The sequence below is a fragment of the Oncorhynchus mykiss genome, chromosome 5 (assembly GCF_057628025.1).
Source record: "Oncorhynchus mykiss isolate SJ-2025 chromosome 5, ASM5762802v1, whole genome shotgun sequence".
Lineage (NCBI taxonomy): Eukaryota > Metazoa > Chordata > Actinopteri > Salmoniformes > Salmonidae > Oncorhynchus > Oncorhynchus mykiss.
Genome location: NC_143026.1, coordinates 70,574,293 through 70,600,794, shown reverse-complemented (window position 1 = coordinate 70,600,794; position 26,502 = coordinate 70,574,293). Strand labels below are relative to the sequence as shown.

Here is a 26,502-nt window from a genome sequence, read left to right as displayed (position 1 = left end):
GCTCACCGTGTGTGTCGCGTAATTTGAGGTTAACTCCACCTTCCCGTGGTTAAGTTTGCAGCGTTGCAAACAGCCATTCATTATTACACTGGCATTAAACTCGTTCACATTTACACCAGAGCACTGCTGCAGACAGTCGCGGGAGCAGCGCCATCTGAAGCTGATTGAATGACCCCCATTCCAGTACACAAATTCCAGTGCCTCGTTTTTAAAGCTGCCTCTAATCTATCGTTACGCAGAATGAAGTAGTGGGAACAGAAACATTATGGCTGCCAGTCTTTCCCTGACTCAGGTAAGTATTTTATTTCAAAACGAATGGTGATTAGTATGTAGGTGCTTTGTACTTATTGGGCAAATGGATTTAAGGAATAAATGGTTTTGAACTGCTGTGCCTCGCGGTCTTGAACTCTTTTGAAGTTTTCCTCAACCCAAGATATGACTGGGTAAAGTTTCTGCCTAACGCCTTTAGCGACTGCGTAAGGGCGTTGCTAGTTAGGCTAACATTAGCTGCCTGTTGTGTCAATTTTGGAATGGTCGGATAGCTACAGTAGCTAGCTAGAACTTTTGCCTAGTTTTGTTTCTTTTGATTGTATTCACTGGTCACTACATTACCTAGCTAACTTTGAGAGCTCCTTTATTTCAATATGCAAAGTTCCTATTTGTTCGACTGTCAACATTTATTTGTAAGCGTAATGTTAGCTAGCTAACTACCAGTTTGCATTCATGCTGTGTGAGCCGCATAGCAAAGCTAGCACGGTAACGTTAACTAGCTTCAATCCACTTTCCTCTCTTTGTAAACTAACGTTTATTGTAACGTATTAGGTAGAGGATATCAAGTCAGCTGTCCGATATGACCGTTTTAATCATTTATTAAACTGCCAATACAAACTAACTTTAATTAGTTAGCTTGCTATCATCAGCTAGTCAGAGAAGAGGAAGTAGCCGCATGTTGTCCCATATGACACTGCCAATGGCCAACTATGTTGCAGACGACCGCTGTTTTATTAATCACATTGATATTAGTATTGGTTTTCTGATTCATTTAAGTTGATAGTGGACGTTATTTGCCAGCAGTATTCTACTGGTTAAACTAGCTAGTTAGTTTAGCTGACATCCTGACTATTGACATTGTTAATCTCATAGTTACTACATATTTTGACTGCATAATGATTGCGTTAGCTATATGTCATTAACTAGCTAGCGAAGTTAGTATGCACTGATTTATATATTTGTCTTATGTTATGGGATATTACCATTCTTCAATGGAGTGACATGTTCTTTACCTCGGCTGAGCTATACCAAGGCAAAAGACTGGGGTTGGTAACTACAGTTGGTGCAATTTCTTGGCAGCAGGGCTGTGCTGTGCGGGGGGAATAAGGATTGGACAAGAAAATACTGCATACAGCACAGTATAGCTAGTATCATCTGCAGTTTTGTGAAGAGTATTCATTGCTATGCAATTAGTCACACAAAGACTCTGTGTTTAGGCAGCCAACAGTGCCAGGCACACAATGGTTTCCAATAGAAAATGGTGTGGGGGTCTGGGAAAGATATAATGATCAGATTATGAATGTATTATTGAAGTAACATGCAATGTCATACACTTTTCAACGAGTAAGCTAGATCTATATGTTTTATATAGCCTTTTTGGAATCGTCTGACTCGTCTATAGTACTGTAAGGTTGCAGTTGTTAAAACATTACATTTATTAGTTAGCTGTTCTTTGAATATTAATATTTTTGTAAAAGTGCAAAGGACAAGAGCACATCCAATATTTAGTCTGTTCACAGACAAAGCTCTTACTGGTCAAACACTCCCATTGTGAATGCACCATAAGGAGCCACAGGAAGTGAGTGTCAGGAAGTCCATCATGGTTTTCTTCTTCGGAAATCAGAAAATACCCATTCCTTTATTACATTACTTGAGAGGCGCCATTTGTATGTTAACTTTAAACAAGGTGGGATAGTGCTTGTCTATTTCATATGATCATTGGCAGATGACGGTCTTCTCCTGATCTGATTTCATACTTAGGCTAGACCTTATTCATTGTGTAAAATGTGGTAGTGCAGGCTATTCGTTTCTTTGGAGGAGTTCAGGTGGTTGGTTGACTCATGTTACTGAGGAATGTGATTATCAGTACGATTGATTATCTATGATGTTTGTATGTGTGTTTACGTCTATAATTTGTTTATGATATCTAAGTTGTTATGTCTGGAAACATTGTTCCCCTGCTGCTGCTGTCTTGGTTGGACTAGGTCTCTTGAAAAGTAGATTTTATCTCCGTGAGACTACCTGGATAATAACTTAGTTTAGCCTGTTGCTTGGACTAGGCATTCCACTTTCCTAACCACTTGATTTCAAGCGCTGCACACACACAGTACTGAAGTACACATTGCCAGCCTATGAATGTATTGGCCTAAATGTAATTGAAACGCTGTCTTGGTAGGGGAACTTGAGACACACTGATTAACTATTAAGATGAACATGATGCATAATGCTCAGAGGAAACATTGATTTCCTGTAGAAATAGGCCTATTTGTAATTTATTAGCCTTGCTTTTTGGCAGCTGTCAGGGCAATGTAATACAGGCTTGGCCAGAAGTCAAACAACCACTTGTGGATCTCAGCTAATGGGTCTACTGTGAGTGTACTGTGTTCTAGACGGTGTACTGGTTATTTAACTAGCTAGTGCTTGCACGTTGATATGTAGGCCTAGCTTTATATAATGTATTATATTTTTCTACTCAGAAGTCCTATGCTGCTTTGCTTTTGCATCTTGGTTGATGTTGGACAAATTATTGATTGACATGTAATCTTATGAATGGCTTGCTTGAAGGGTGTTGTCTGGCCCTTTTTACGATCATAAAATGTGTCTCAAGGAGTATTTTATGTCTATCTCCACAGCTCTCAAGTGGAAATCCTCTCTATGACAAATACTATCGACAGGTAAGGTGTCTTTTTGTGAGTCCATGGGCGAATTACCAGGATGTAGTACCTTGGTTTATAAACTGAGTAACAGAGAATCTCTCATTTGGATGAGGGCTGTTCAGATGAGAGAGCACCAGATAGAATGGGAAATGCTGTGTCGCATTAGCCAGCAACTGCAGAACTGCACTGAACATGTCTCCAGGCTTTTCTCCACTCTGTGATCTACTCTGTGCAAGATGAAGCTTCTTTATGAATTAATGATAACTCTTTGCTAACCCTGTCATTGCAGAGGCTCAAAGAGGACTAAGTGAAATTGTTAGACACTGCAATGGGAAAATGTGATGTATTAAGGACTCCCATCAAAGTATTAGCCTATACTTAAGCATACCTGTTTTTAAATACTCAATAAAATTTTGTATTGCAAAGTCAGCACAAATTAGCTAGAGATCTGGTGCTTTTACTGGCTAATTCTTCTTTCTAGTGTTGACTTGTTTTGTCTGTGGTGTAGGTTGACCCGTCTGGTAGTGGACGGGTGGCAGCTGCTGATGCAGCCTTGTTCCTGAAGAGATCAGGCCTGGCAGACCTCGTCCTGGGCAAGGTAAGATACTAGATGACAGCCATTCTGGCTGATGGCCAGAAACCAAGCTATGGTACTTACCCAGTATGGTTGTTTACGGGAATTCCTATATGACTGATGTAATTTAAGTGATTTCAAATGTCTTCTTAGATCTGGGATTTGGCAGATTCAGAACGCAAGGGGTGCCTTAACGATCAGGTAGACCAGCTGTTACTTAGTAGATTTACAATGTCGTGTTGGACATATTCAAAGATTCCTTGTAGTAAGACAACCAGAATACACTTCTTGTCTCTGCACCCATCAGCAATTCTTCATTGCTCTCCGGTTGGTGGCCTGTGCTCAAAATGGACTGGAGGTGGCACTCAAGAGTCTCAATTTGGCAGTTCCTCCCCCAAAGTTTGTGAGTACAATCATCACTGAAACCCACAGTCTCTATTCAAGAAACAGATGTTTGATTTAATCGCATGTGAGCTTTACTACTGCAAAAAAAACAGCACCTTTGTTAATGATGCTAACTTTATTATTTTTATTTTTTTGTCTCAGCATGACACAAGCAGCCCACTTCTACCTGGGGGAGTGTCCATTGACAGCCCATGGGTGGTCAAGGTGAGGGGAAACCAATCAATATTTCTTAAAAAATGTAATCATGTAATTTTGTCCTGGTCTCTAATAATGAAAGCAGTAACAAACCACATGTGGATGACACATTTCTTTTTTTAACATTTACCTCTTATTCAAATCAGTTTTTCAAAGCCATTTCAAGGGGGTTCCGAACCTTGCAAAATCAATTACTTTTAACTAAAGTGGAAATTATGCTTGAATCACCCACCTGTACCATGTCCCTGTGTGACTTTTCAGACGGAAGAGAAGCTGAAATTTGATGCCATATTCGAAAGCCTCTCCCCCGTTGGTGGAATGCTCTCTGGGGAGAAGGTCAAACCAGTGTTGCTCAATTCCAAACTTCCAGTGGATGTACTGGGAAGGGTAAGCCTAACATACAGTATCTTCAGGGCTCCTAATGAATGAGTTTTGGTGACCACCACAGAGTAAATGCATGTGTGCCCACTGGGGGGTGGTCTTGTGTTAAACATTTCTGTTGCTTTTCCAAACTTGACTTGGATGGTCTATTTTACGACTGGTCTATTTTATTGATTTGATGAATTTTGTTAACGTATTGCTGGGTGTAGTGAACTCCCCCATAAATAATGTTGCAGGTATGGGAACTGAGTGACCTAGACAGAGATGGTATGCTCGACCGAGATGAGTTTGCTGTGGTAAGAAATGATGAATCATTAAAGTGTAATATAAACATTTAGTATGTTGTAAGATGAAATGTGGACTATTTTGTCAGATTTAGTGTGGGGTTGTGCTTCTCAAATAGAATAATTAGTTTGTCAACATTGGACTTCCCTGATCTTACATTGAAACAGACATGAAAGGCAGATTTATGTATGTAAATCGTATATTTATGCGTATATGTTCTCCTTCATTAGGTCATGTACCTGGTCTACAGAGCTCTGGAGGGGGAGCCCATACCCATGTCTCTGCCTGCTACCCTTGTGCCACCCTCCAAGAGGAAAAAGCTCCCTGTCTCTGTACCCCCTGTGATGCCCCTTTTACCCTCGCCCCCCTCCATCAAAGAGAGACGCTCCTCCCATTCCGGGTCCAAAACCCTGCCCTCCAAACCAGCAGCGACCCCAGTCACAGTGAGTATCCTATTCATCCTAGTATGAAAGTGGGGCTGAAAGACTTACCCCCATCTCTAACAATCCTGTCCCCTCTGTCTCTTTTCAGTGGGCTGTATCTCCTCCAGACAAAGCCAAGTATGATGAGGTTTTTGCAAAGACCGATCTTGACATGGATGGTCTGGTGTCTGGGCCTGAAGTCCGAGATATCTTCCTAAAGACTGGCTTGCCCTCCGCCACACTAGCACGCATCTGGTAAGACATATCAGGACATGTTTAGTATAATTCAGGCGACTTAGATAATATGCGGTGCCTGCACTTGCATTTACTAATTCAATCTGGACATTGGTCATACAGGGCTGGTTTCTGGACCTAGAGTAAATTCTTGGACTAAAAAGCTATTTCAATTAAGATTTTCTATTGAGCAGAACTAGGCTTAATATGGGTCTGTGACCTGCCTATAGTTTGACAATATTATGCCCATTCCTGGAGGGGTAAATTGATCTTTCTATTGTGTAATGTGGTCATCTGTGTTCCACAGGGAGCTCTGTGACATTGGGGACATAGGGAAGCTTACCAGGGAACAGTTTGCACTAGCGCTGCATCTAATTAACCAAAAACTGACCAAGGGTGTGGACCCACCCCAGAACCTCTGTCCTGAGATGATCCCTCCCTCAGACAGACTAAGCGTTGCAGCCAAGCAGGTAAGACTCCTCTCTATTGTCCTGCACGTTGCAACCCAGTCTTAGACAGCCAATAATCATAAACTGTGAATATCTTATTTTTATCCAGTGTATTTCTCTATGAAGAATGTCGGACTATTTTGATGAATAGGCTACTTAATTGTGATGCGGATTTGGTAACGTCTATTTCCTGATGTTTTACTAAACCTTTCCTTCCCTTCTCCTGTGGTGTGGGTTTTTGTGTTCTAGCTTGCTGCTGTGTCTCTGACCCTGTCTGTGTATGCTGTCTCTTTGCGTTCTTCCTCATGACTCATGCATTGTACACAAGGTGGGATCTCCCTCTAACTGGGGACTCTCCTGAGTGTTGGCTTCACGGTGTCTCCGGTTAGCCCCTGGCAGTGTCACCCGCCCATGTACCTACCTCATAATATTTCCTTGGCTTTCCTCCAAGTTCAACTGTTAGTCATTTCAGAGCCCTCTACCATTTGTTTGCATGTAGATGTGCTTTCGGTGTTGTCCCCCATTCAGTTTATCTTGTATGGGTCATTTTGTGATTTCTTTAGCAAAATGGGTTTGATTTAACTGGTGAGATTGATTAGTTGCCACTTTAGCTGGAGGCTCATATTATTCCACATCGTGTTTGCCATTCCATTGAGTTAATGTTTAGACATTGTGTATATGTTGTAGTGTATGTCTGGTCAGTAAAGCTACACTGATGTGAATGTAAACATTGTTTTCTGCTCTCAATGATCTCTCCCCACCAGAGCAATGCAGCAAATCTGGCAGCAGACTTTTCTGCCATCAAGGAACTGGACTCGCTCAGCAATGAGATTGTAGATCTACAAAAGTGAGTGGCAAGCAGTTGTGTTCGAGGGATGGGTTAGCTCCAGCTTTGTTTTGACAGGAGTTTGTTGGAGCTTGTAACTTCTCCTGTTAAGGTTGCTATGACAGCCAAGGAACTGGGCCTTGCTCTGTCTCACATTGGAATATTTCAGGGAATACATGGTATAGTTGCATGTTTTAAGGGGAATCTTGAGAAAAGAGACAATGTATGTTTGTTGTCTGCAGAAAGAGCAGATGGAGGGGAGCTGGTAGACTGACCAGCTGTCCAGGGACTCATAAGTGCGGAAGGGAGCCTTCAAGCAGGGTCTCCAGAGGTTCTCTGTCTCACTCTTTGTGTGTGTATGTGTGATGAGGGAGAAACACCTGCTGAAGGGGAAGGTGCGGGGGGTCTCTTAAAATGGATCTCTTTATAGTTTGTAGTTGTTACTTCCCTTTTCTGGTAAACAAAGATTGAGGATAGTAGTAGTCTGCATCAGTTTATGAATATCAGCTGTAAGTTTCAATTTTAGGAAAGATGAGGAAAATTTGGATTTTAGCATAGTGGACCATAAACTGCAAAGATGATTCATGTTTTCAAGATTGCTGTGAGTGTCCTCGAAGGTGCTGCTGTCCTTGAGGAAAGGTATTCATGCGGTGTACTCTACCCTATGGAGGGGCATTGGATGAAGCTGTGTTTTTTTAGCTGAGCCTGAGAGCATTACTGGGTGAGGGTGTCATAGATTTAGAATGATTGTCTGAAACCAACATTTTCTTATTTTTGGCTGACATTGGAAGAGGTGCATGGGATGTTGTCTACACATGTTGTTTCTGGATGATTGCCAGCCAGGGCATTGCAATATACAGTCAGTTAAGTTAGTACTCCTGACTCGTACGTCGCCTACCTCACTTCAGATTCTCTCAACTGGCTCTACACTCTCTCTCAACATGTGGGGCTGTTTGTATCTGGCTGCCTTTTTGTTTCAACAGTCTTCATGTTGAGCAAAACATTTCTATTATTGATTTGATTAATATAATCTGTAGTAATATCTATTCTGTTGCATATGACTTTTGGCATTTTAGTGTTCTACCTTGCTAAATGAATGGTTTTGTTATTGTCAGTAGATTTAAGGCTTTGGACTTGGTAGGTAGAGCAGATAACCGAAGAGGTCCTGCCTATTCTGCATATTTTCACACATTTTAAAATATTTTTTAAATCTTTATTTAACTAGGAGAGTCAGTTAAACAGCTGACTGCTGACAGCTGACCCCCCTACTTTTTTCAATTTCCGTCTGAAGACATACCCAAATCTAACTGCCTGTAGCTCAGGCACAGAACCAAGGATATGCATATTCTTGGTTTCATTTGAAAGAAAACACTCTGAAGTTTGTGTAAATGTGAATTGAATGTAGGATAATATAACACAATAGATCTGGTTTAGATAAAACGTATGTTTTTTTCATTGTATTTTCATTTTTATTGTATCTTTAAAATGAACAAGACAAAACAAACATTCAGATAGGATGATGGGGACAATTTCAGTGAAAAACATAAGAGGGCAACAGTACTTGTGCAAAGTTTCAGAATGATGGAATTTTTGTTCTCATTTTGTCTGTCATAGTTGAATTATACCTATGATGAAAATTACAGGCCTCATCTTTTTAAGTGGGAGAACTTGCACAATTGGTGGCTGACTAAGTACTTTTTTGTCCCACTGTATATAGAGTACAGGCAACATAAGGTTGAATATATTATTATAGACCTGCTAGATCTACTGTCTCCATTTCACTTTGGCCATTGTTGTGGGCCTGTCCTCCCCTCAACAGCCTCAAATAGGCTATTTCATGTGGGGGTGGGGTGGAGCGGCAGACACGCATCTCGGCCATGCTCCCTCTAATCCACAATATGTATATATACACACACAAACATACCCACAATGTATAGCCAACGTGTACTTTACACATTTCATTACATTTTTATATATTGCTACAATTTTTTTTTTTTAAATCACATATTTTATATTATTAATTTCAAACAACGGCATTAGCATGAGAAGAACTTACCAGTCCAAAACGATGTCCTCTCCGTTCAAAAAATATTCCTCCATTTGGGAATCGCTAAATGAATCGTCCTCCAACAATCTCTGTCCCACGTTCCCGATCAATTTCTTCTAAAATTGTGTGTACATCTGTATATCTAGACTTAGATTTAGCTTTCTCTGACTTAGTCGCCATACTGATTGATATATAAACAGCTGAAGATGCGCTTTCCCAAAACAATGCTGTGCGTAACATGCGTGGCTCCTTCTGGTATGAATCTTCAATGGCGAATAACCCTCTTTACGCCGGAGTTTACTACATGGGTTGGTCTTCCAACACATAACCATTACATATTGCAGTTTAGCTCAGGTCATTGGCTATCTACCCAGCTAGATTTCAAGACGATCAGTGGTCATTGGGTTAAAATACAGTCAATCAACGAAACAGAGGTCATATCATTGGTGCACAATGATGTCATTACTTGTTGTCTTCAAATCACTTTCTTTCAGTCAGTACGTCCCGCGAAATGACCCATCACGTTTGGTTGTGTTACAAACAAACCAGTTGATTGCAATGAAACCAAACATGACTGGAAAAGTCACGTTTAGTGTGTGTATTTACATCGAATGTGTCGTCGAAAATTGAATGAGACGGAATTCACGACAAGCGGTTCACAAAATGTTTCGTGTTAGGCTATAAAAATTGATTTTTATCAACAATGAGCATTGGGATTGCAAACCTAGGAATATCGTCAAAGGTAAACAATTTATTTTATTGCAATTTGTGATGTTACGCTGGTTGAAATAGTTTTTTATGGGGCTTTGTTCTCAGATAATCGCATCATAAATCCTTTTTAAATCTGACAACGCAGTTGGATTAGCAAGATTCTAGGCTTTCGACCCATGTGAGACATTTGTATTTTCATGTTTAATATTTATGTAGCGATCACCGTATATTGTCGAATTTAATCCCGCTAACGGGTTCGGTGCGCAGAGAGGTTAAGAGCAAATTCTTATTTTCAATGACGGCCTAGGGTTAACTGCCTGTTCAGGGGGAGAACGACAGATTTGTACCTTGTCAGCTCGGGGATTTGAACTTGCAACCTTTTGGTTACTAGTCCAATGCTCTAACCACTAGGCTACCCTGCCGCCCCCAAATCACATCCTCTGCTCCTTCCTTTTTACCTTGTCATCTGACCATGCAGGGATGGGAGGGGTAGGTGGGAGGATGAACTGACAGGGAAAGGAAAGATATTCATCCCTCCCTCTCTGCTGAATCACTGAGACTTCCTCCAGGCAGCCATCTACACACAGCCCTGCCCCTCTCTCCTTCTCCTGCTCTCCCATCTGCCAGAACACACACACACACAATACCCTCTCTCGCTTAAGGCTGTTGCTGCAGGCATTAGTCGGTCAGTGTGGTCTGCTACAGAGGATCAGGATGGTGGTGCAGGGAGAGGAGCTGTCATCTGGTGGTGGGGTGGTAGCCTGGCTGGGGGTGCCCTCAGTCTCCACGGCGATTAAAAACTCATGTCTTCTGTGCTGGTCTTACAGGGAGAAGAGCTCTGTAGAACAGGACATTAATGAAAAGGAGGAGCGCGTCAGAGAAAGGACCAGTGAAGTCCAGGTACAGTAAACTTGCTGCCTGCATGCCCTTCAGCTCTCTCACTACCCTTAGATTGTTTATTTTCATGCAGTTGATGACTGTATTGTCTGAATTCGTTTTTTGTTGTTGTAAGATGTTACAATGCTGTAATATTCTACTGTTTTAGCTGCTCTTGTTGAATGTGTTAGCGGTAGTCTGCTTGGTTCTATTAGGCTGTGCGTCTGAGTATTAGTCAGAGCCGTCTCCAGTAGTTCTATGATGCACACGTCTACACATTGTACAAAACATTAGGAACACCTGCTCTTTCTATGACCGGCTGACCAAGTGAATTCAGGTGAACGCTATGATCCCTTATTGATGTCACTTGTTAAATCCACTTCAGTCAGTATAGATGAACGGGGAGGAGACGGGTTAAAGAATGGCTTGTAAGCCTTGAGACAATTGAGATTAGAGGTCGACCGATTATGGTTTTTCAACACCGATACCGATTATTGGAGGACCAAAAAAGCAGTTTTTAAATGTTTTTTTATTTGTAATAATGACAATTAAAACAATACTCAATGAACACTTATTTTAACTTAATATAATACATCAATAAAATCAATTTAGCCTCAAATAAGTAATGAAACCTGTTCAATTTGGTTTAAATAATGCAAAAACAAAGTGTTGGAGAAGAAAGTAAAAGTGCAAAATGTGCAATGTAAGAAAACACATTTAAGTTCCTTGCTCAGAACATGAGAACGTATGAAAACTGGTGGTTCCTTTTAACATGATTCTTCAATATTCCCAGGTAAGAAGATTTAGGTTGTAGTTATTATAGGAATTATATGACTATTTCCCTCTATGCCATTTGTATTTCATTAACCTTTGACTATTGGATGTTCTTATAGGCACATTAGTATTGTCAGTGTAACAGTATAGCTTCCGTCCCTCTCCTCGCTCCTCCCTGGGCTCGAACCAGGAACACAACGACAAAAGCCACACTCGAAGCAGCGTTACCAATGCAGAGCAAGGTAAACAACCACCCCAAGGCTCAGAGCGAGTGACGTTTGAAATGCTATTAGCGCGCGCTAACTAGCCAGCCATTTCACTTCGGTTACACCAGCCTCATCTCAGGAGTTGATAGGCTTGAAGTCATAAACAGCGCAATGCTTGACGCACAACGAAGAACTGCTGGCAAAACGCACAAAAGTGCTGTTTGAATGAATGTTTACGCGCCTGCTTCTGCCTACCACCGCTCAGTCAGATACTTAGATACTTGTATGCTCAGTCAGATTATACGCAACGCAGGACACGCTAGATAATATCTAGTAACATCATCAACCATGTGTAATTAACTAGTGATTATGATTGTTTTTTATAAGAAAAGTTTAATGCTAGCTAGCAACTTACCTTGGCTTACTGCATTCGCATAACAGGCAGTCTCCTTGTGGAGTGCAACGAGAGAGAGGCAGGTCGTTATTGCGTTGGACTAGTTAACTGTAAGGTTGCAAGATTGGTTCCCCCGAGCCGACAAGGTGAAAATCTGTCGTTCTGCCCCTAAACGAGGCAGTTAACCCACCGTTCCTAGGCCATCATTAAAAATAAGAATGTGTTCTTAACTGACTTGCCTAGTTAAATAAAGATTAAATAATTGTGTAAACTTTTTTTTTACGATTGTTATGAAAACTTGAAATCGGCACTAATTAATCGGCCATTCCGATTAATCGGTCGACCTCTAATTGAGATGTGGATTGTGTATGTGTGCCATTGACGGTGAATGGGCTAGACAACATATTGAAGTGCCTTTGAACGGAGTATGGTAGTAGGTGCCAGGCGCACCGGTTTGAGTGTGTCAAGAACTGCAACGCTGCTGGGTTTTTCACTCTTAACAGTTTCCCGTGTATATCAAGAATGTACCACCATCCAAAGGACATCCAGCCAATTTGACACAATTGTGGGAAGCGTTTGAGTCAACATGGGCCAGCATCCCTGTGGAATGCTTTCAATACCTTGTAGAGTCCATGGCCCAATGAATTGAGGCTGTTTTGATTGCAAAATAATTAATTTGAATTAAATTAATTTTATTTAATTTTACCCCCTTTTTCGTGGTATCCAATTGTTAGTAGCTACTATCTTGTCTCATCGCTACAACTCCCTTACGGGCTCGGGAGAGACGAAGGTTGAAAGTCATGCGTCCTCTGATACCCAACCAAGCCGCACTGCTTCTTAACACAGCGCGCATCCAACCCGGAAGCCAGCCGCACCAATGTGTCGGAGGAAACACTGTGCGCCTGGCAACCTTGGTTAGCGTGCACTGCGCCTGGCCCACCACAGGAGTCGCTGGTGCGCGATGAGACAAGGATAACGCAATGCCAATTGTGCGTCGCCCCACGGACCTCCCGGTCGCGGCCGGTTACGACAGAGCCTGGGCGCGAACCCAGAGTCTCTGGTGGCACCCGGGAGGCCGGGAAGGTGTTCTTAATGTTTTGTACACTGTATAGTGCACCGTATTGATGTTGAGATTGATGACACAAACTGAACTGATGTGATGTAGCCTCAAGTTGTATAGTTCCTGCTTCAGTAACCAGGTTTCCATCCAACATTTTATACTTGAGTAAAGTACATGTTGGATAAAAAAAATGGGCCTGATGTAAAAATAAAATGTCGGTAAAACGTTCCAAATGATGACAAAACTAAATACGCTAGACAGTGGGATCCCTTTTTGTTTTATTTTAGGGATCCCTTATACCCCTTTCCCGCTCTAATCCCATTAACGGGATTGATTTGACAACATCCAGCGAAATTGCAGCGCGCCAAATTCAAATCCAGAAATACTCATTAAAACAATGTATAAAACATACAAGTGTTATACATCAAAATGATGCTTAACTTCTTGTTAATCCAGCCGCTGTGTCAGATTTCAAAAATGCTTTACGGCGAAAGCAGACCATGCGATTATCTGAGGACAGCACCTCTCAGACAAACACATGAAAATCATATTTCAACCAGGCAGAAGATCTTCTGTTGGCACTCCAAAATGTCCCACAAACATCACAAATGGTCCTTTTTGTTCGATAATGTCATTTTTGTCCCAAAAATGTCCATTTATTTGGTGCGTTTGATTCAGAAATACACCGGTTTCAACCCGCCCAACATGCCTACAAAGTATCTAATAAGTTACCTGTAAACTTGGTCCAAACATTTCAAACAACGTTCCTAATCCACACCTTAGGCACCCTAAAACGTAAATATTTGATTAAATTTAAGACGGAATTAACTGTTTCTAATACCGGATAAAAACAATGTGAAGCGCGTTCCAGGTCACGCGCACCAAAACACTTGAATCCATCTGAGTGACACATGGAAAGAATAGGACAACTTCTTAATTTCTCAAAAGAAAAACATCAACCAATTTCTAAAGACTGTTGACATCTAGTGGAAGCCATAGGAACTGCAACCAGATTCCTATTAAAAAGGGCTTCCCATAGAACTAGTGGAAAACACATTGACCTCAACATTTTTTTCCCTGGATGGATTGTGCTCGGGTTTTCACCTGCCAAATCAGTTCTGTTATACTCAGACATTATTCAAACAGTTTTAGGAACTTCGGAGTGTTTTCTATCCAAATCTATGAATAATATGCATATCCTAGCTTCTGGGCCTGAGTAGCAGGCAGTTTACTTTGGGCCCGCTTTTCATCCGGACGTAAAAATTCTGCCCCCGAGCCCAAAGAGGTTTTAACCGCCTTAATGCGCAAATATTGATAACCATCATATCGAAGTGAACTTGGAGTCACGACTCAGGAAACCATGTAGTTTATTAGGATACAGATGAAATAATTTATGATGAACTTCACAGGGTGGTGAAAGTGTACGATCTTGATGCACCTTCACAATAACTATTGAGTGTCTAATTCTGGTGACATGATTGACGCTTTACTGCCGTCGGACAAATAAAAAATATTCTCGCTCTCAACCATAATCTCATTTAGACTAGCCAACCCGCACTGTATCTGCGAGATGTTGGCATGTGCTAAAACCAGAGTCGGCACATTTGCTATTTAACGTCAGATTTTTATTGGGTACGTTAAAAATTTAGGAGAAAAGTGTGCACTACGTCATCACGCACTGATTTTTATCCACAGCGAGTCCGTTTGTGGGAAACACGACCACTGCTGAGAGAATTTGCATATTTTCTTTATGTGGATTTGAGAATAATTGCATGAAAATCTGCCGCCAATTGGCTGGAAACCTAGCTAGCGATATTAAAAAATGTATATATATTTTTTTACAATTACCTCCATGTTATTATCAAGGATATTAATTGATTTATTGATATAACCTATTTAGAGGAAGTATGTTATTATACTTTCATATTCTGTCATCAGGGGTTGCCAATCTTATTTTATGCAAACAAATGCATTTTTAGGAAAACGTTAAGTGTTCTTGAATAAGCCAGTGCCATAGCAGAGGTGTATCACCTGTAAACCATAAGCCTGTGTGTGACTATCACCGTGTCTCTATTTGATCTTACTGGATGTATGAATGTCAGGTTTATTATCTCCTCTCTGGTCCTGACTTCATTAACATTTTTAAACACCTAGAAAAAGGTGTACATTACCACACTTTCATCCCAAGTGATCAAACGTAGAACTCTATAGGCTATATTAACTTCCATTCAAGATTAATTGTCTGCTGTGTATTTGTGAAAGACTGCTTTTTCTTTGGTACTGTAGGTGTTAGCCAGTGGTGTGAAGGGCTGCCATTAGACAGACAGCACTGTTTTCTCACCCCAGGCTTCTGCTCCGCAATGACCAGTCACTGCCAATTAGCCAGCATCCATATATTCATGGTGGGGGAAACTAGCTGATTTTTCAAGAGCTGTATGAGTAACTAAGATTGGATTGTACAGTAAAATGTAAGGCCCAAAAAATATTTCCTCAGTGATCATGGATTATTCTCTCTACAATACATGTTTATTAAGTCATATTGTACTTTCTGACTAATTATTCTGAACAAAGAGGGATCAATAAACTATTTGCATGTTAGTAGGCTAGCCATGAATCCTTGGCACGTGTAGCAGTCCCTTCAAAATGATTAGGCGATGTGGGCAGGAGTGCTTTGCCACTGTGCTGACGTTGGTTTGATAAATGGTTTCTATTTTGGGCTGCGACTCCCTGGCTACTTTAAACAGACATAGCTTAGAGTGCAGAAGCTCCCTAGAGGAAACGGACAAAGACTTTCATCCTTCTGGGCCTGGGCTGAGGAGCGGCAGATTAGTTTTATACCACCAACCACACCCTTCCACATACACTTCCCCAAGAAACCTCATGTAGGCATTAACACTAAGTCAAAGTGTGATGCCACTTTGGGTAAACTCGCATTGATTTGGTTGGAGCACCTCGTCAAGGCTGGCTGTCATAATGGTTAGACTCTGACACATCCTCTCTGCAGACTGCTCAGTTAGTCTCTATTCCTCTGCTCCTCTATCACTTATTTTTCTCTTTCTCTGGCTGTTATGTGACTCTGTTATGACTTCCCCCCCCCCCAGGAGTTGCAGAATGAGGTGCAGAAGGAGAGCGGGGTGCTGCAGCGGCTGCAGTCTCAGCGCCAGGAGGTCCAGGATGCTCTGGAAGAGCTGGACCAGCAGAAGACCACTCTGGAGGAGCAGCTTGGTCACATCCGCCAGCAGTGCAGCCATGAGAACCAGCTGGTGAGACTACATGACCTATCAACCAACCATAACCTCACACAGCACCTGGAACACCTTCAGAGAGGAACCAGTCAATAGCAAGTGTATTTGTTGGTCCGCTTGTCCTCTTTTGTTTTAACTCTTCTTTTTTTTCTCATTGCGTGTGTGTGTGTGTGTGTGTGTGTGTGTGTGTAGATCTCATCACTAGAGGTGGAGCACGCGGAGCAGGAGCAGAGGATAGAGGAGTACGAGGAGCAGCTGGTGCAGGCCAGAGAGGAGCTGCTTCGGCTGCAGGAGGAGACGCAGCATTTGGAGGAGAAGGTGCAGGCAGCGCGTGAGCAGCTCACCCCCTTGCAGGAGTCTGTCCGAGACTCCTTCTCTCAGGTCTCTCAGGTGAGTCTACGCAGACTCACCATCATTACTACCACAGTGGTGGCATGGTGCAAAGATTTAATGGTGGTGAGACAGAGCAAAATCAACGATTTTATAGTGATTGGTGTAAATTCAGATTTCACTAATGTCTATTCCTGACATAGGAAAATATACAAGAGAATATCAGTTAAAGGGTGAGTTAGTGGATTGCTCTCTCTCTCCCTTCTATCCCTCTGCCCTTTACCTCTGTCTGCACTGGGGGCAGGTGGAGCAAAAGCTGAGTGATCTACAGTTGGAAGAGAGGACAGTCACATCCCAGCTCAGCTGGAAGAAGGCCCTAGAGGAGGATCCAGTGCTGGTGAATGGTTCAGTGGATGAGCAGCATCAGGAGGACCAGGCAGAGGAGCTGAGAGTGGAGCCTCCAGCCATCCAGCCACAGATGGGGCCTGCTGAACCGAGAGAAGAACAGATAGAAGTAGTGAAGGAGGACAGGTCTAAGACCCCAGAGGAACCGGTGCCTAAGTCTGATGCCTTCGAAGACCTCTATAACAGCCTGTCTTCCACTACCTGGCCAGTACTACAGGACAACCCTGTGAAGGCAATAGATCATACTCTGAAATATGTCATTTACAATTTTGTTCATAAGTCTGTATTCTGTCATGCCATCATGATGTCTGAAATGTGTTTTCACTTCTCTTTCCTTAGGAGCACATTAGTCCTGTTGCTTTCACTCTCCAGGAGCAGAGAAGTCCTATGTCTGAAGTTGAGGTAGAACAACAGGAAGAGGAGTCATTTTAAGCTAGCACTCCCAATGAACAATATGGTCTCATAATCTTTAGCCATTGGATTCTTCCCTGGGCTCATGCCTGACCACTGTACTGATAACCTGTATCTTCTCAGCAGGTGGAATCCCCAGAGCCAGAGGGGAGACCAGAGTCAACTGAGCCTCCGCAGGCTACCCCGCCTGCCCTGCCCCCACAGACCACTCCCCCTCCACTCCCTACCCAGCCTACCATGTCCCCAACGACCAGCCCCCCTCCGCTCCCTGGCATGGACTTCTTCCAGTCAGACCCCTTCATTGACCGTGAGTTCCCCTTCCACCTCACAAATGGTACAATTAACAGGAGCCATTTCGAACTTGAAAAACCTATGTATTTAATGACATCCCAACTGATTATTGTATTTCCTTCCGTCTCTCTGTGCAGATGATCCATTTAAAGATGATCCGTTTGGAAAGGCAGATGTTTCCTGTGAGTGAGTCTTATTAACTCACCAAATCGTATTATCACCATATCAGATATTTTCATATTAGCCTATATTTTGAATGTTAACCTATAACATAGCTGTTCTTCATCAACAGATCCATTTGGTGGAGACCCGTTTAAGGGCACAGACCCCTTTGCTGCTGACTCCTTCTTCAAGCAGTCTTTGGCTGCCCCCTTCCCTTCTGCTGACTCCTTCACCCTCGCCGACCCCTTCAGTGGCAGTGCCAGCCTAGCAGAGCCCAATCTGTTTGCCGCTCCACTCAACAATGCTGCCGGAATGGACCCCTTCAGCTCCAAACCCCAAAACAAGGCAGCCAGGGACGCATTCAGTGCCAAGGTCAACAATGTGGATGCGGATCAGTTTGGATCCAAAATCGACTCCCTGGCAGAGCCAGATCCGTTTGGCTCGCAGGGCACAGCAGGCCCAGATCCCTTCAGCTGCTCCCAGCCAGGCTCTGAGCTCCCCACCGTGAGTGGTGCCTCCATAGAGATCCTATTAAATTAACATAGTATTCTCATTCCTAATTCTATGGGTGCCACAGTGCTGAACTGTCCATATGCCTTAGGAACACTCACTCAGGCAGCTACCCAATTTACCCCAATCCTTCCCCCTGCACCAACACTTTGTGTTAATTATGTTCCCAGAAAGACTCTGTGCATGGTTATGAAGATTGACTGTGCACTTACTCCTGTCCTTAATTATTCTAGCTAGGTTGGCACTGTTTTTTGTAAGGATTTGAGTCATAAAACTGACATTGTATGTGTTTTTCTCCCAGAAGGATCTCACTGCAACAACTAATGACCCTTTTGCACCTGGAGGCACTGCAGTAAATACTGGCTCTGACCCAGGTAAGACTCCAGGGATGGAGCTTCCCTCTGGGCAGTGGGTGGTAGGGCAGATGGTAGCACCCTGTTTGGCTAAACTGTGTGTGCTGAGTAATATCTACACTGTGTGTGTCCTTCAGATCCATTTGCTGCCGTCTTTGGCAATGAGTCATTTGGACTTGGATTTGCAGACTTCAGCGCACTGGCCAAGGTAAAATCCTGATTGGGTTCTCTAGTTGTCCCTGTTGTGTATCATCATAGTGAGGAGGACTAGGGAGCACTAGCTATTAACAGGGACTTCCGTTTAACCTCCGTGTCCTTTTTTTAGATAAGGAGTAGTTTGATATCTGAGCATGTCTGGAGAGGACTGCCTGTTAACACATCCCCCTCAATTATTCATGCTGTCAAGGAGGAAGGTGTTGGTGGTGTTGATGTAAACATAAGAGAGTAGTCAGTCATGCTCTTCTTGACCTCTGGTTGTTTGCCAGTCGAACAGTTGTGACCCCTTCGCCTCATCGAACCCGTCCAACAACAAGAACCTGTTTAAGGAGGACAGCCAGCCCAGCAGCCCAGATGTTCCGCCAGCTTTGCCCCCCAAGACGGGAACGCCCACCAGACCTCCCCCTCCACCCCCAGGTCAGTTCTCCTGCTGCTCCTAACTCTGGAAAGCTTATTTTCCTTCATGGTGTTTGTTGTCAGTGCTTTTCTACTGCCAATTACGAGTAGCAGAATGGCATTTGTATTTAAAACATGGATATTTAGTACCTAGTGTTTTTATAGTCCTTGTTACACTTGTTAGGAGTTCTTCCCTGGGCGCTTAATTCCTTACTGAGGTGTGTGTGAATGCAGGTAAGAGATCCTCCATCTCCAGATCAGAGTCGTCGGAGTCTTTCCACAGACGGGGACCATTTCTGCCCCAGGGCTCAGGAGATTCCCCTTTCTCCCAACCTGCCAAGGACACTGCCCAGGACCCCTTCGCCCCATCCTCACCCCGCCAGCCCGCACGGGACCTTGACCGATTTGCCAGCTTTGACAAAGTGAGCACCTCTCCTGCCCCCTCTCACCTTCCTGACAGCGACTAGGTCGCCCTCCTCTGTTTCCTCGCTCACAAGGCACATCCAGCAAACAGCACTCTCAGCATCTCCTCCATCCATAGCCAGACTCTCAACCTTAACTATCTGAGGAGCATGTTAAGGCCTTAAGGAACTCTGTGTGTGTATATAGACTTTTGATTATTTTAAATGCATTCCTTTGTTTTGCTAAAGAGGTCATCTCTATAATTTTGTTAATTTCTCTATATTCCTTCTGCCTTGTGTATTCCATAGTTATTTTATTAGCAATGTTATGTTTCTTTATGTAAAGTTTTTTATTTATATCTGTAGTTACATTTCTGTTTATTTCTAAGTTGAACTGGAGTTTAGCCTTGTAATAATTGAAGATGTTCCCTTGATTAACTTGCACTGCCTATCTTTACTCATTTAATAGTGTAGATATAGATATACACTGAGTGCACAAAACATTAGGAAAACCTGCTATTTCCATGACGTAGACTGACCATGTGAATCCAGGTGAAAGCTATGATCCCTAATCAATGGATCTTGTTAAATCCACTTCAATTAGTGTAGATGGAGACAGATTAATGAGGGATTTTTAAGTCTTGAGACATGGACTAGACAAAATTTTGTAGTGCCTTTGAACGTAGTATGGTAGTAGGTGCCAGGCGCACCGGTTTGAGTGTGTCAAGAATTGCAACGCTGCTGGTTTTCATGCTCAACAGTTTCCTGTGTGTATCAAGAATGGTCCACCACCCAAAGGACATCCAGCCAACTTGACACAACTGTGGGAAGCATTGGAATCAACATGGGCCAGCATCCCTGTGGAACTCTTTTGACACCTTGTAGAGTCCATGCCCTGACAAATTGAGGCTGTTCTGAGGGCAAAGGGGGGTGCAACTCAGTATTCCTAATATTTTGTCCACTGTGTATATTAATAAACATTCTAATATATTTAAAATCAATCATCTTCACTGAGTGACATTAGTCACCACTAACTGGACCAAAAGCACACGTGTATTCTGCATATCACTCATGAGCCCCTGGTTGGCTGTGGATGGAAAGGCTGCTTGCTTTGACTCCTGTGATTTTATTTATTTAGCACAACCCCAGAAAGGATGAAAGGCTTGCTCGTGCTCCTTCTCCTCCCTCTGACTGCCTCCACCCTGCATGACCTCCTGCGCCCTGCATACACTGTGTCCTTGTGTCTGATTGGCTGGTTCCCAATGACCCTCCACAGCTCCTCATCACCCGCTCACTCTGACTGGAATCATTCCTCATCCTGCATCCTACCATTTGTCCTGCTATTACCACTAATACCACCCATTAGCACTGACTGCACTGTGGAGGATACTTCTGCTCTTGAGTTTTTACTCTTCTGTTCCTCAGTCGAATAAGCTCAATAAAAGGTCTGAAGGGTTCCATCTCTGGGCTCCATGTGTATCCATATTCACCAGGTTGATTTCCCACAGATTGCTGCTGTTTGTGTAACGGGAGTTAAGAACGTACCATAAGCGCGCTCCACAGCTAACTCAAAATGTTGTGGATTGAGCCATCCAATTGGTACCTTTTTTTGGGTGGCTCAACCCGTTGGAACATTGTCAAGGAGAGCAGTCACATGTGTTGGCAAAGCAGAGGTCCCGAGTTGGAGCCAGTTTATGAGCCGGGGGGGGGGGGGGGGGGGTACTAGCTAAGAAAGCAGCGTGACGTCCGTAACATTGGGTCCTTTTTTATGTTCTAATATGATGCGTCAATTCTGGTGTAATCAAATCCTGGATTCAATTATGACTTGAGCTGTAAAAAAATAACAATCGGTTTGCTCTGAATTCACTAACCTAGTTTTACTAGCCTCTTTATAAGCATGTATGGATGTTTGTTAAATTGAGTAGCCATTTTATGAGTAGAGTAGCAGAAGTCAAATGGTCCAGAGGGTTGAAAGGGCAAAAAGAACCTCTGTCTTCAGATTAACACTAATGTGTGAATGACTCCATGCATTAGGCAATTGGGATGGTCAGACTACTTTGACTACAGTTAACGTGATTGAATTTGTGCATATAGTTCTAATGACACTACTTACTACTAGTTGTTAACCTTTGTGCTCAACTCTCTTCAAAGTACCCTTTATTAATATTTGTGCCAAACACCAGGCAGTGAACAAGACTCACATGCTCATTATCTATAGGGAAGTAATAATCTTGTAAAAACAGTATAATGTCTCCCAGGTCTTGACTGTTAACCTTTGTGACCTCCTTGCCAATGTGCAGAACTCTATATAGAACTTATGCTTTATCTTTGTCGATCTACCACATCTCTCCTTTTGGTATCATTCACATGCACTTTAGGACTTGTCACAATCTGAGCCAATAGTCAGCATATTGCAGTACAATACTGTATTAATTTGCATTCACATTGATATAGATGGGACACTGCAGAGACACGCATGCTTCTTATTATATTCTGTATGTACTCACTAAACACTAACCAGGTTTTGCCATCCCACTGTCTTATGTGCATGATGTCTGTTGCTGTTTGAAACAGACTTGTAAATTCTGTCACATGACTCTGGGGTGGGGGGTAATACATTTTTCATTTTGATTTTAAACATTGTGAGAAATTGCAACTGTTTTGCTATTGGAACAAACAAAAAGCTATATTGTAATCTGTAGAATGGAACAGTTTACCATAACCAAGGCGATCAGTATGCTGTTGCTTCGGAGAGACATGGCTGTTTTTAATACAGAGAATTACAGACATGCTGTGTCTTGGGGAAATTTGTGATCAATATGGGGGATGTTAAATTCAGTGGATGTCTTTGGGGGGGTAGTAGTATGTATTTTCTGGATCTCTGAGGTGTTCTGATGGGGCTGTGCTGTGTCTATGCGTGTGTTTTTGTGTGTTTCTATGTGGTGTGAAGCAGCAGTACCCTACCGAGGAGGACATGATTGAGTGGGCGACGAGGGAGAGTGAGCGGGAGGAGAAGGTGCGCTTGGCCAGACAGGCACAACAGGAACAAGAGGATCTGGAGCTGGCCATTGCCCTGAGCAAGTCAGAGTTCTCCTGAAAGACTCTGGTCACCCCTTGTGACCCAGCACGCACCAAAGGAAGGAAGGAAGGAAGGAAGGAGTGAGGGATGGGGAAAACTGAACTAAAGGGCCTACTATTCGGTCCCAATTAAGATATTTGAGTATTTGCTCCTCGCTCCTACCCACCCACCAACCCCCACAATTCCACCAACTGTCTTTTTGTTTCACTCACAATTGGCATTTTCAGAGTTTGTCTATGTAATAACAAATCCTCATGTTTGTTATTTTTGGTGTTTGGCTGAGTAGTAGGTATAGAGATGATTGGCTGTTAGACTTCAGTAGTCCTCCTGATACAATCTCCATGTCTATACTGTATGTGTAGCTGTAATGTCCCCTCATTTCAACTACACAGACCATATTGCTAATAACCAACTGCAAAAGTTCAGTCCCCATCTGCATTGCTCTTGCCTGCTCCAGACCAGAGGGTATTGAGCTCTTTAAAAAAGATATTGACTTTATATGATTAACTCTAACAAGATAGGAAAAGAGTAATGCTCATCTAATTAATCTGGGTGAAAACCAATGTCAAATTGGAATCCATATGTGATCAAGCGTTGCCTGGGGCAAGTGACCTGAGTAGTTGTGCAAGTTGACTGCTTTGTGGTTGCCCCATTGATGACAACCCCAATGCAAAGAATTCCAGTAGTCTGGTCTTTCTGGTTCCTCACGTGTGTAGGTGAAAAAGGCTACTTTACATTTTGATCATAATCTTTGTGCAAACCAGAAAATACTCCTGACTTGCCCAATGGGTGCCTTTTCAGACCTTAATGTCAATCTCTGTCATTCATCTGGCTATACACCAGACATCTACAGTACAGAGTGAATTGGATTTCATGGCTGGGGTGAGATCTTGCTTGTGTAAAAAAAAAACAATGTTCTTAGATGACCTGACGTATGTCCTTACGTCAAGGTCTACCAAACTAAATTAATTGGCGTTTTATGAGTAGAGTAGCAGAAGTCAAATGATCCAGAGGGTTGAAATGGCTAAGAGGACATCTGTCTTCAGATAAACACTAATGTGTGAATGACTCCATGCATTAGGCAATTGGGATGGTCAGACTACTTTGACTACAGTTAACGTGATTGAATTTGTGCATATAGTTCTAATGACACTACTTACTACTAGTTGTTAACCTTTGTGCTCAACTCTCTTCAAAGTACCCTTTATTAATATTTATGTGCCAAACACCAGGCAGTGAACAAGACTCACATGGTTGTACAGGTGCTAAAAAGAACTAAACCAGTAAAACCACTTATGTCCAAACCTCTGCATGTAGCCCCAAATGTAGGCCACTTTTAATGATCTTGATATATAATCTGCCCCTCCCAACACTACGCACCAATACAGTCAAAAGACGAAGAACATGACAAAACTATTTTATTTTGTGGTTCATGAAGTAATGTTGTGTTAAATATCAGATGTCAAGATTTTGGAAAGTAGGTCGGTTGTACAGGAATATTATTGAAATGTATTTTAAGTTGAAAGATACGATTGAATTGTTAGCTAGAAACTTGGATACATGTGTGAAAATACTTCCTACTAGAATAGCTGGTTTTGCCATCTTCTGTAATGTCTGATTCCAAATGTCACTATAATCTACAACATATGACACCTTGTCTCATCTCTTTAGAGATGCAATAGTTTAGTCATGTATTCTGGATAAAGGAGTTTTTCCTGTACTCTGGCTCAGAAATACTCCTGGCCCCACTATGGAAAATTCTCCCTTGTTTTATATACACTGCATTTTCAACACGTCTAGTTTTAGGTGAATACAGCCGTCAGTAGGGGGTTCCGTTGTAAAGCAAACGGCTGTCGCTGCTCATGTTAGTGTTGTAAAGCTACGCATCTTTTTTGTGTGTGTTTCACTGAAGTGATTCCACAGTGTTTGACTGCATTTCAAAGTCTTAACTGACTGAGGAAAGTATCCGTTGCCTGTTTGTACAAAGGCTGTTCTTCTGTCTGAACTTCAGGGGGGGGGGGGGGGGGTACTTACAAAGCCCTGTTGTGTTGGCAAGGAGAGGCCGAATTGGGGGTGAAATTAAATTAAGGCATGTTAACATCTCAAAGCATACCATTAAATGTTTTTTTTGTTTGGTTATTTGTTTTCAGATGAAATGAGACTGTCACTAATCAAGAGGGCTATACTGTGAACGTACACTGTTGACAAGGGAAAGGCAAGGCGCTGGAGTGATATGGGCTGACTGTTTTCTAACCAATGCACAACTTCTCCTGCTTTTCATCCAGGTTGTTTGAGTTCATCAGTAGAGAGCATTCTGTAAATGAGCTTTGTGGTCAGTTATGACTTTCTAGTGTTTTTCATTCAATACATGGTTCTGTTTGTAAATACAATGGAGTTGTCGATTCTCCTGAGATAGCGGTTTCTTTTATACCCTCATCTAGTATTTAAAGGCTATCAAATACTATTGATCATTTGTATAGACTTCTATTTTCAAATTATAAACCACTTCTTTCTAGGCCGTCTACGTATAGGCTTTTAAAAAGGGGCTAATTGTAGGCCTATTTTAGTTAAAAATGTAAACATGTCAGTATTGGGAGTTATGGTCAGAATATGGTATGTGCAACATTTGAATTGAAAACAGAATAATAAATATATATGTCTCGAACAACACTGGACTGTTAAATGCTTTTTTTGTGTGAGGATGGATGGTGTCAATCAAAACTGACAAGCGTATTACCAATATACTGTTTTTAATAATAGATGTGAAAGCCTTCATGTATTTTATAATGGCTAAATGCCAAGCAACTCCATAGTTGACTTCCAAGACCTAGGGCAGCAACACGCTGGAACATTGGTAGGTCTACATTGTTTGGAGGCCACCCATCTGACTTGGGTTTCTCCAAACCTGATCCTGGAGGGCTACCCTCCTGTAGGTTTTTGCTCCAACCCCAGTTGTAACTAACCTGATTCAGTTTATCAACCAGCTAATTATTAGAATCAGGGGCGCTAGATTAGGGTTGGAGCAATGACCTACAGGACAGTAGCTCTTTAAATGTATTTCAGAAATGCTTCAAAATTCACAAAGTGACTAGCTGATTAAGATTATCATAGAGCAGAATATATAAGATCTCCTAAACCGGTGTTTACCACAGACCTTATTTTCGTTGTTTATCAAAAAACTCAATTTCCCCATAGGCTTTGTCCAACGAACTATAGCGGAGGTAGTGCCTCCAAAAATACATTATTGCTCTCTAGAATACCACAGTAGGAAACATAATACACTTAACCTAACAGTCAAACAGGGAAATGGTTCCAATCGTTTCCCCACCATTCAATTTTCACATACTGGATTTTAGAAACACGTCAAATAAGACCTGTGTTTCATGTAGGTTTGATAACTGTGTAAATCTCTATAGGGCAAGTTGATTTATCAATATAGTCACCTGTCTTTAACCCCAAAAAATGTAATGCTAATGTGGCTATCATAAAGAACTACAAATGACATGATGATCTGGACGAGACTGCCGAATCGAGGCAATGGTAAGTATCTCTGGATTAACTATCTGTTAGCTAAATGCAGTAAGGAATAAAATTGGCTACATATCTTTAAATGGACAATTCTGTGAACTATCTTGTGCAAGTTTTACTGTTACACAATACCCGTTAGCAAAAGTGTCAGCTACAGATGACATTCAGGAGCTTGTAGTGATTTGTTGTTTTGCCTGATGTCTACTTTTACGCTAATTAGCATTTCAGAATCTGAGAGTAAATAGACCCGAATATATTGATAAAATTATAAAAGTCCACTTGTACGAGAGAGATTGGGATGGTTATCAAAACGTCACGCCAGGGTAAGCCTACACAAAACACAGCCCTTATTTTAAGTGTTTCTAATATCCCCTATGGGAAAAATGAATGGTGGAAAAACGATTGGAAC

General features: G+C 42.2%; 1 protein-coding gene across 23 annotated transcripts; it reads left to right on the top strand.

Moving 5' to 3' along the window:
- eps15 (epidermal growth factor receptor pathway substrate 15) lies at nt 1-25,235 on the top strand. 23 transcript variants are annotated; one of them, XM_090235725.1, is made up of 25 exons: nt 1-292; nt 2,904-2,945; nt 3,436-3,525; nt 3,655-3,702; nt 3,809-3,904; nt 4,048-4,110; nt 4,363-4,488; nt 4,719-4,778; nt 4,998-5,210; nt 5,299-5,444; nt 5,731-5,893; nt 6,637-6,719; nt 10,284-10,356; nt 15,868-16,029; nt 16,204-16,401; nt 16,646-16,978; nt 17,086-17,148; nt 17,281-17,464; nt 17,586-17,630; nt 17,741-18,114; nt 18,425-18,494; nt 18,611-18,681; nt 18,959-19,106; nt 19,320-19,507; nt 22,440-25,235. In XM_090235725.1, the coding sequence occupies exons 1-25, from the start codon at nt 266-268 to the stop codon at nt 22,581-22,583; spliced, it is 3,210 nt and encodes a 1,069-aa protein (XP_090091851.1). In that variant the 5' UTR covers nt 1-265; the 3' UTR covers nt 22,584-25,235. The 23 variants fall into 23 exon arrangements, with proteins under 23 accessions (XP_090091851.1, XP_090091850.1, XP_090091849.1 ...); XM_090235724.1 differs by having other exon boundaries at nt 22,437-25,235; XM_090235723.1 differs by having other exon boundaries at nt 18,422-18,494.
- Nucleotides 25,236-26,502: the final 1,267 nt, after the last annotated feature.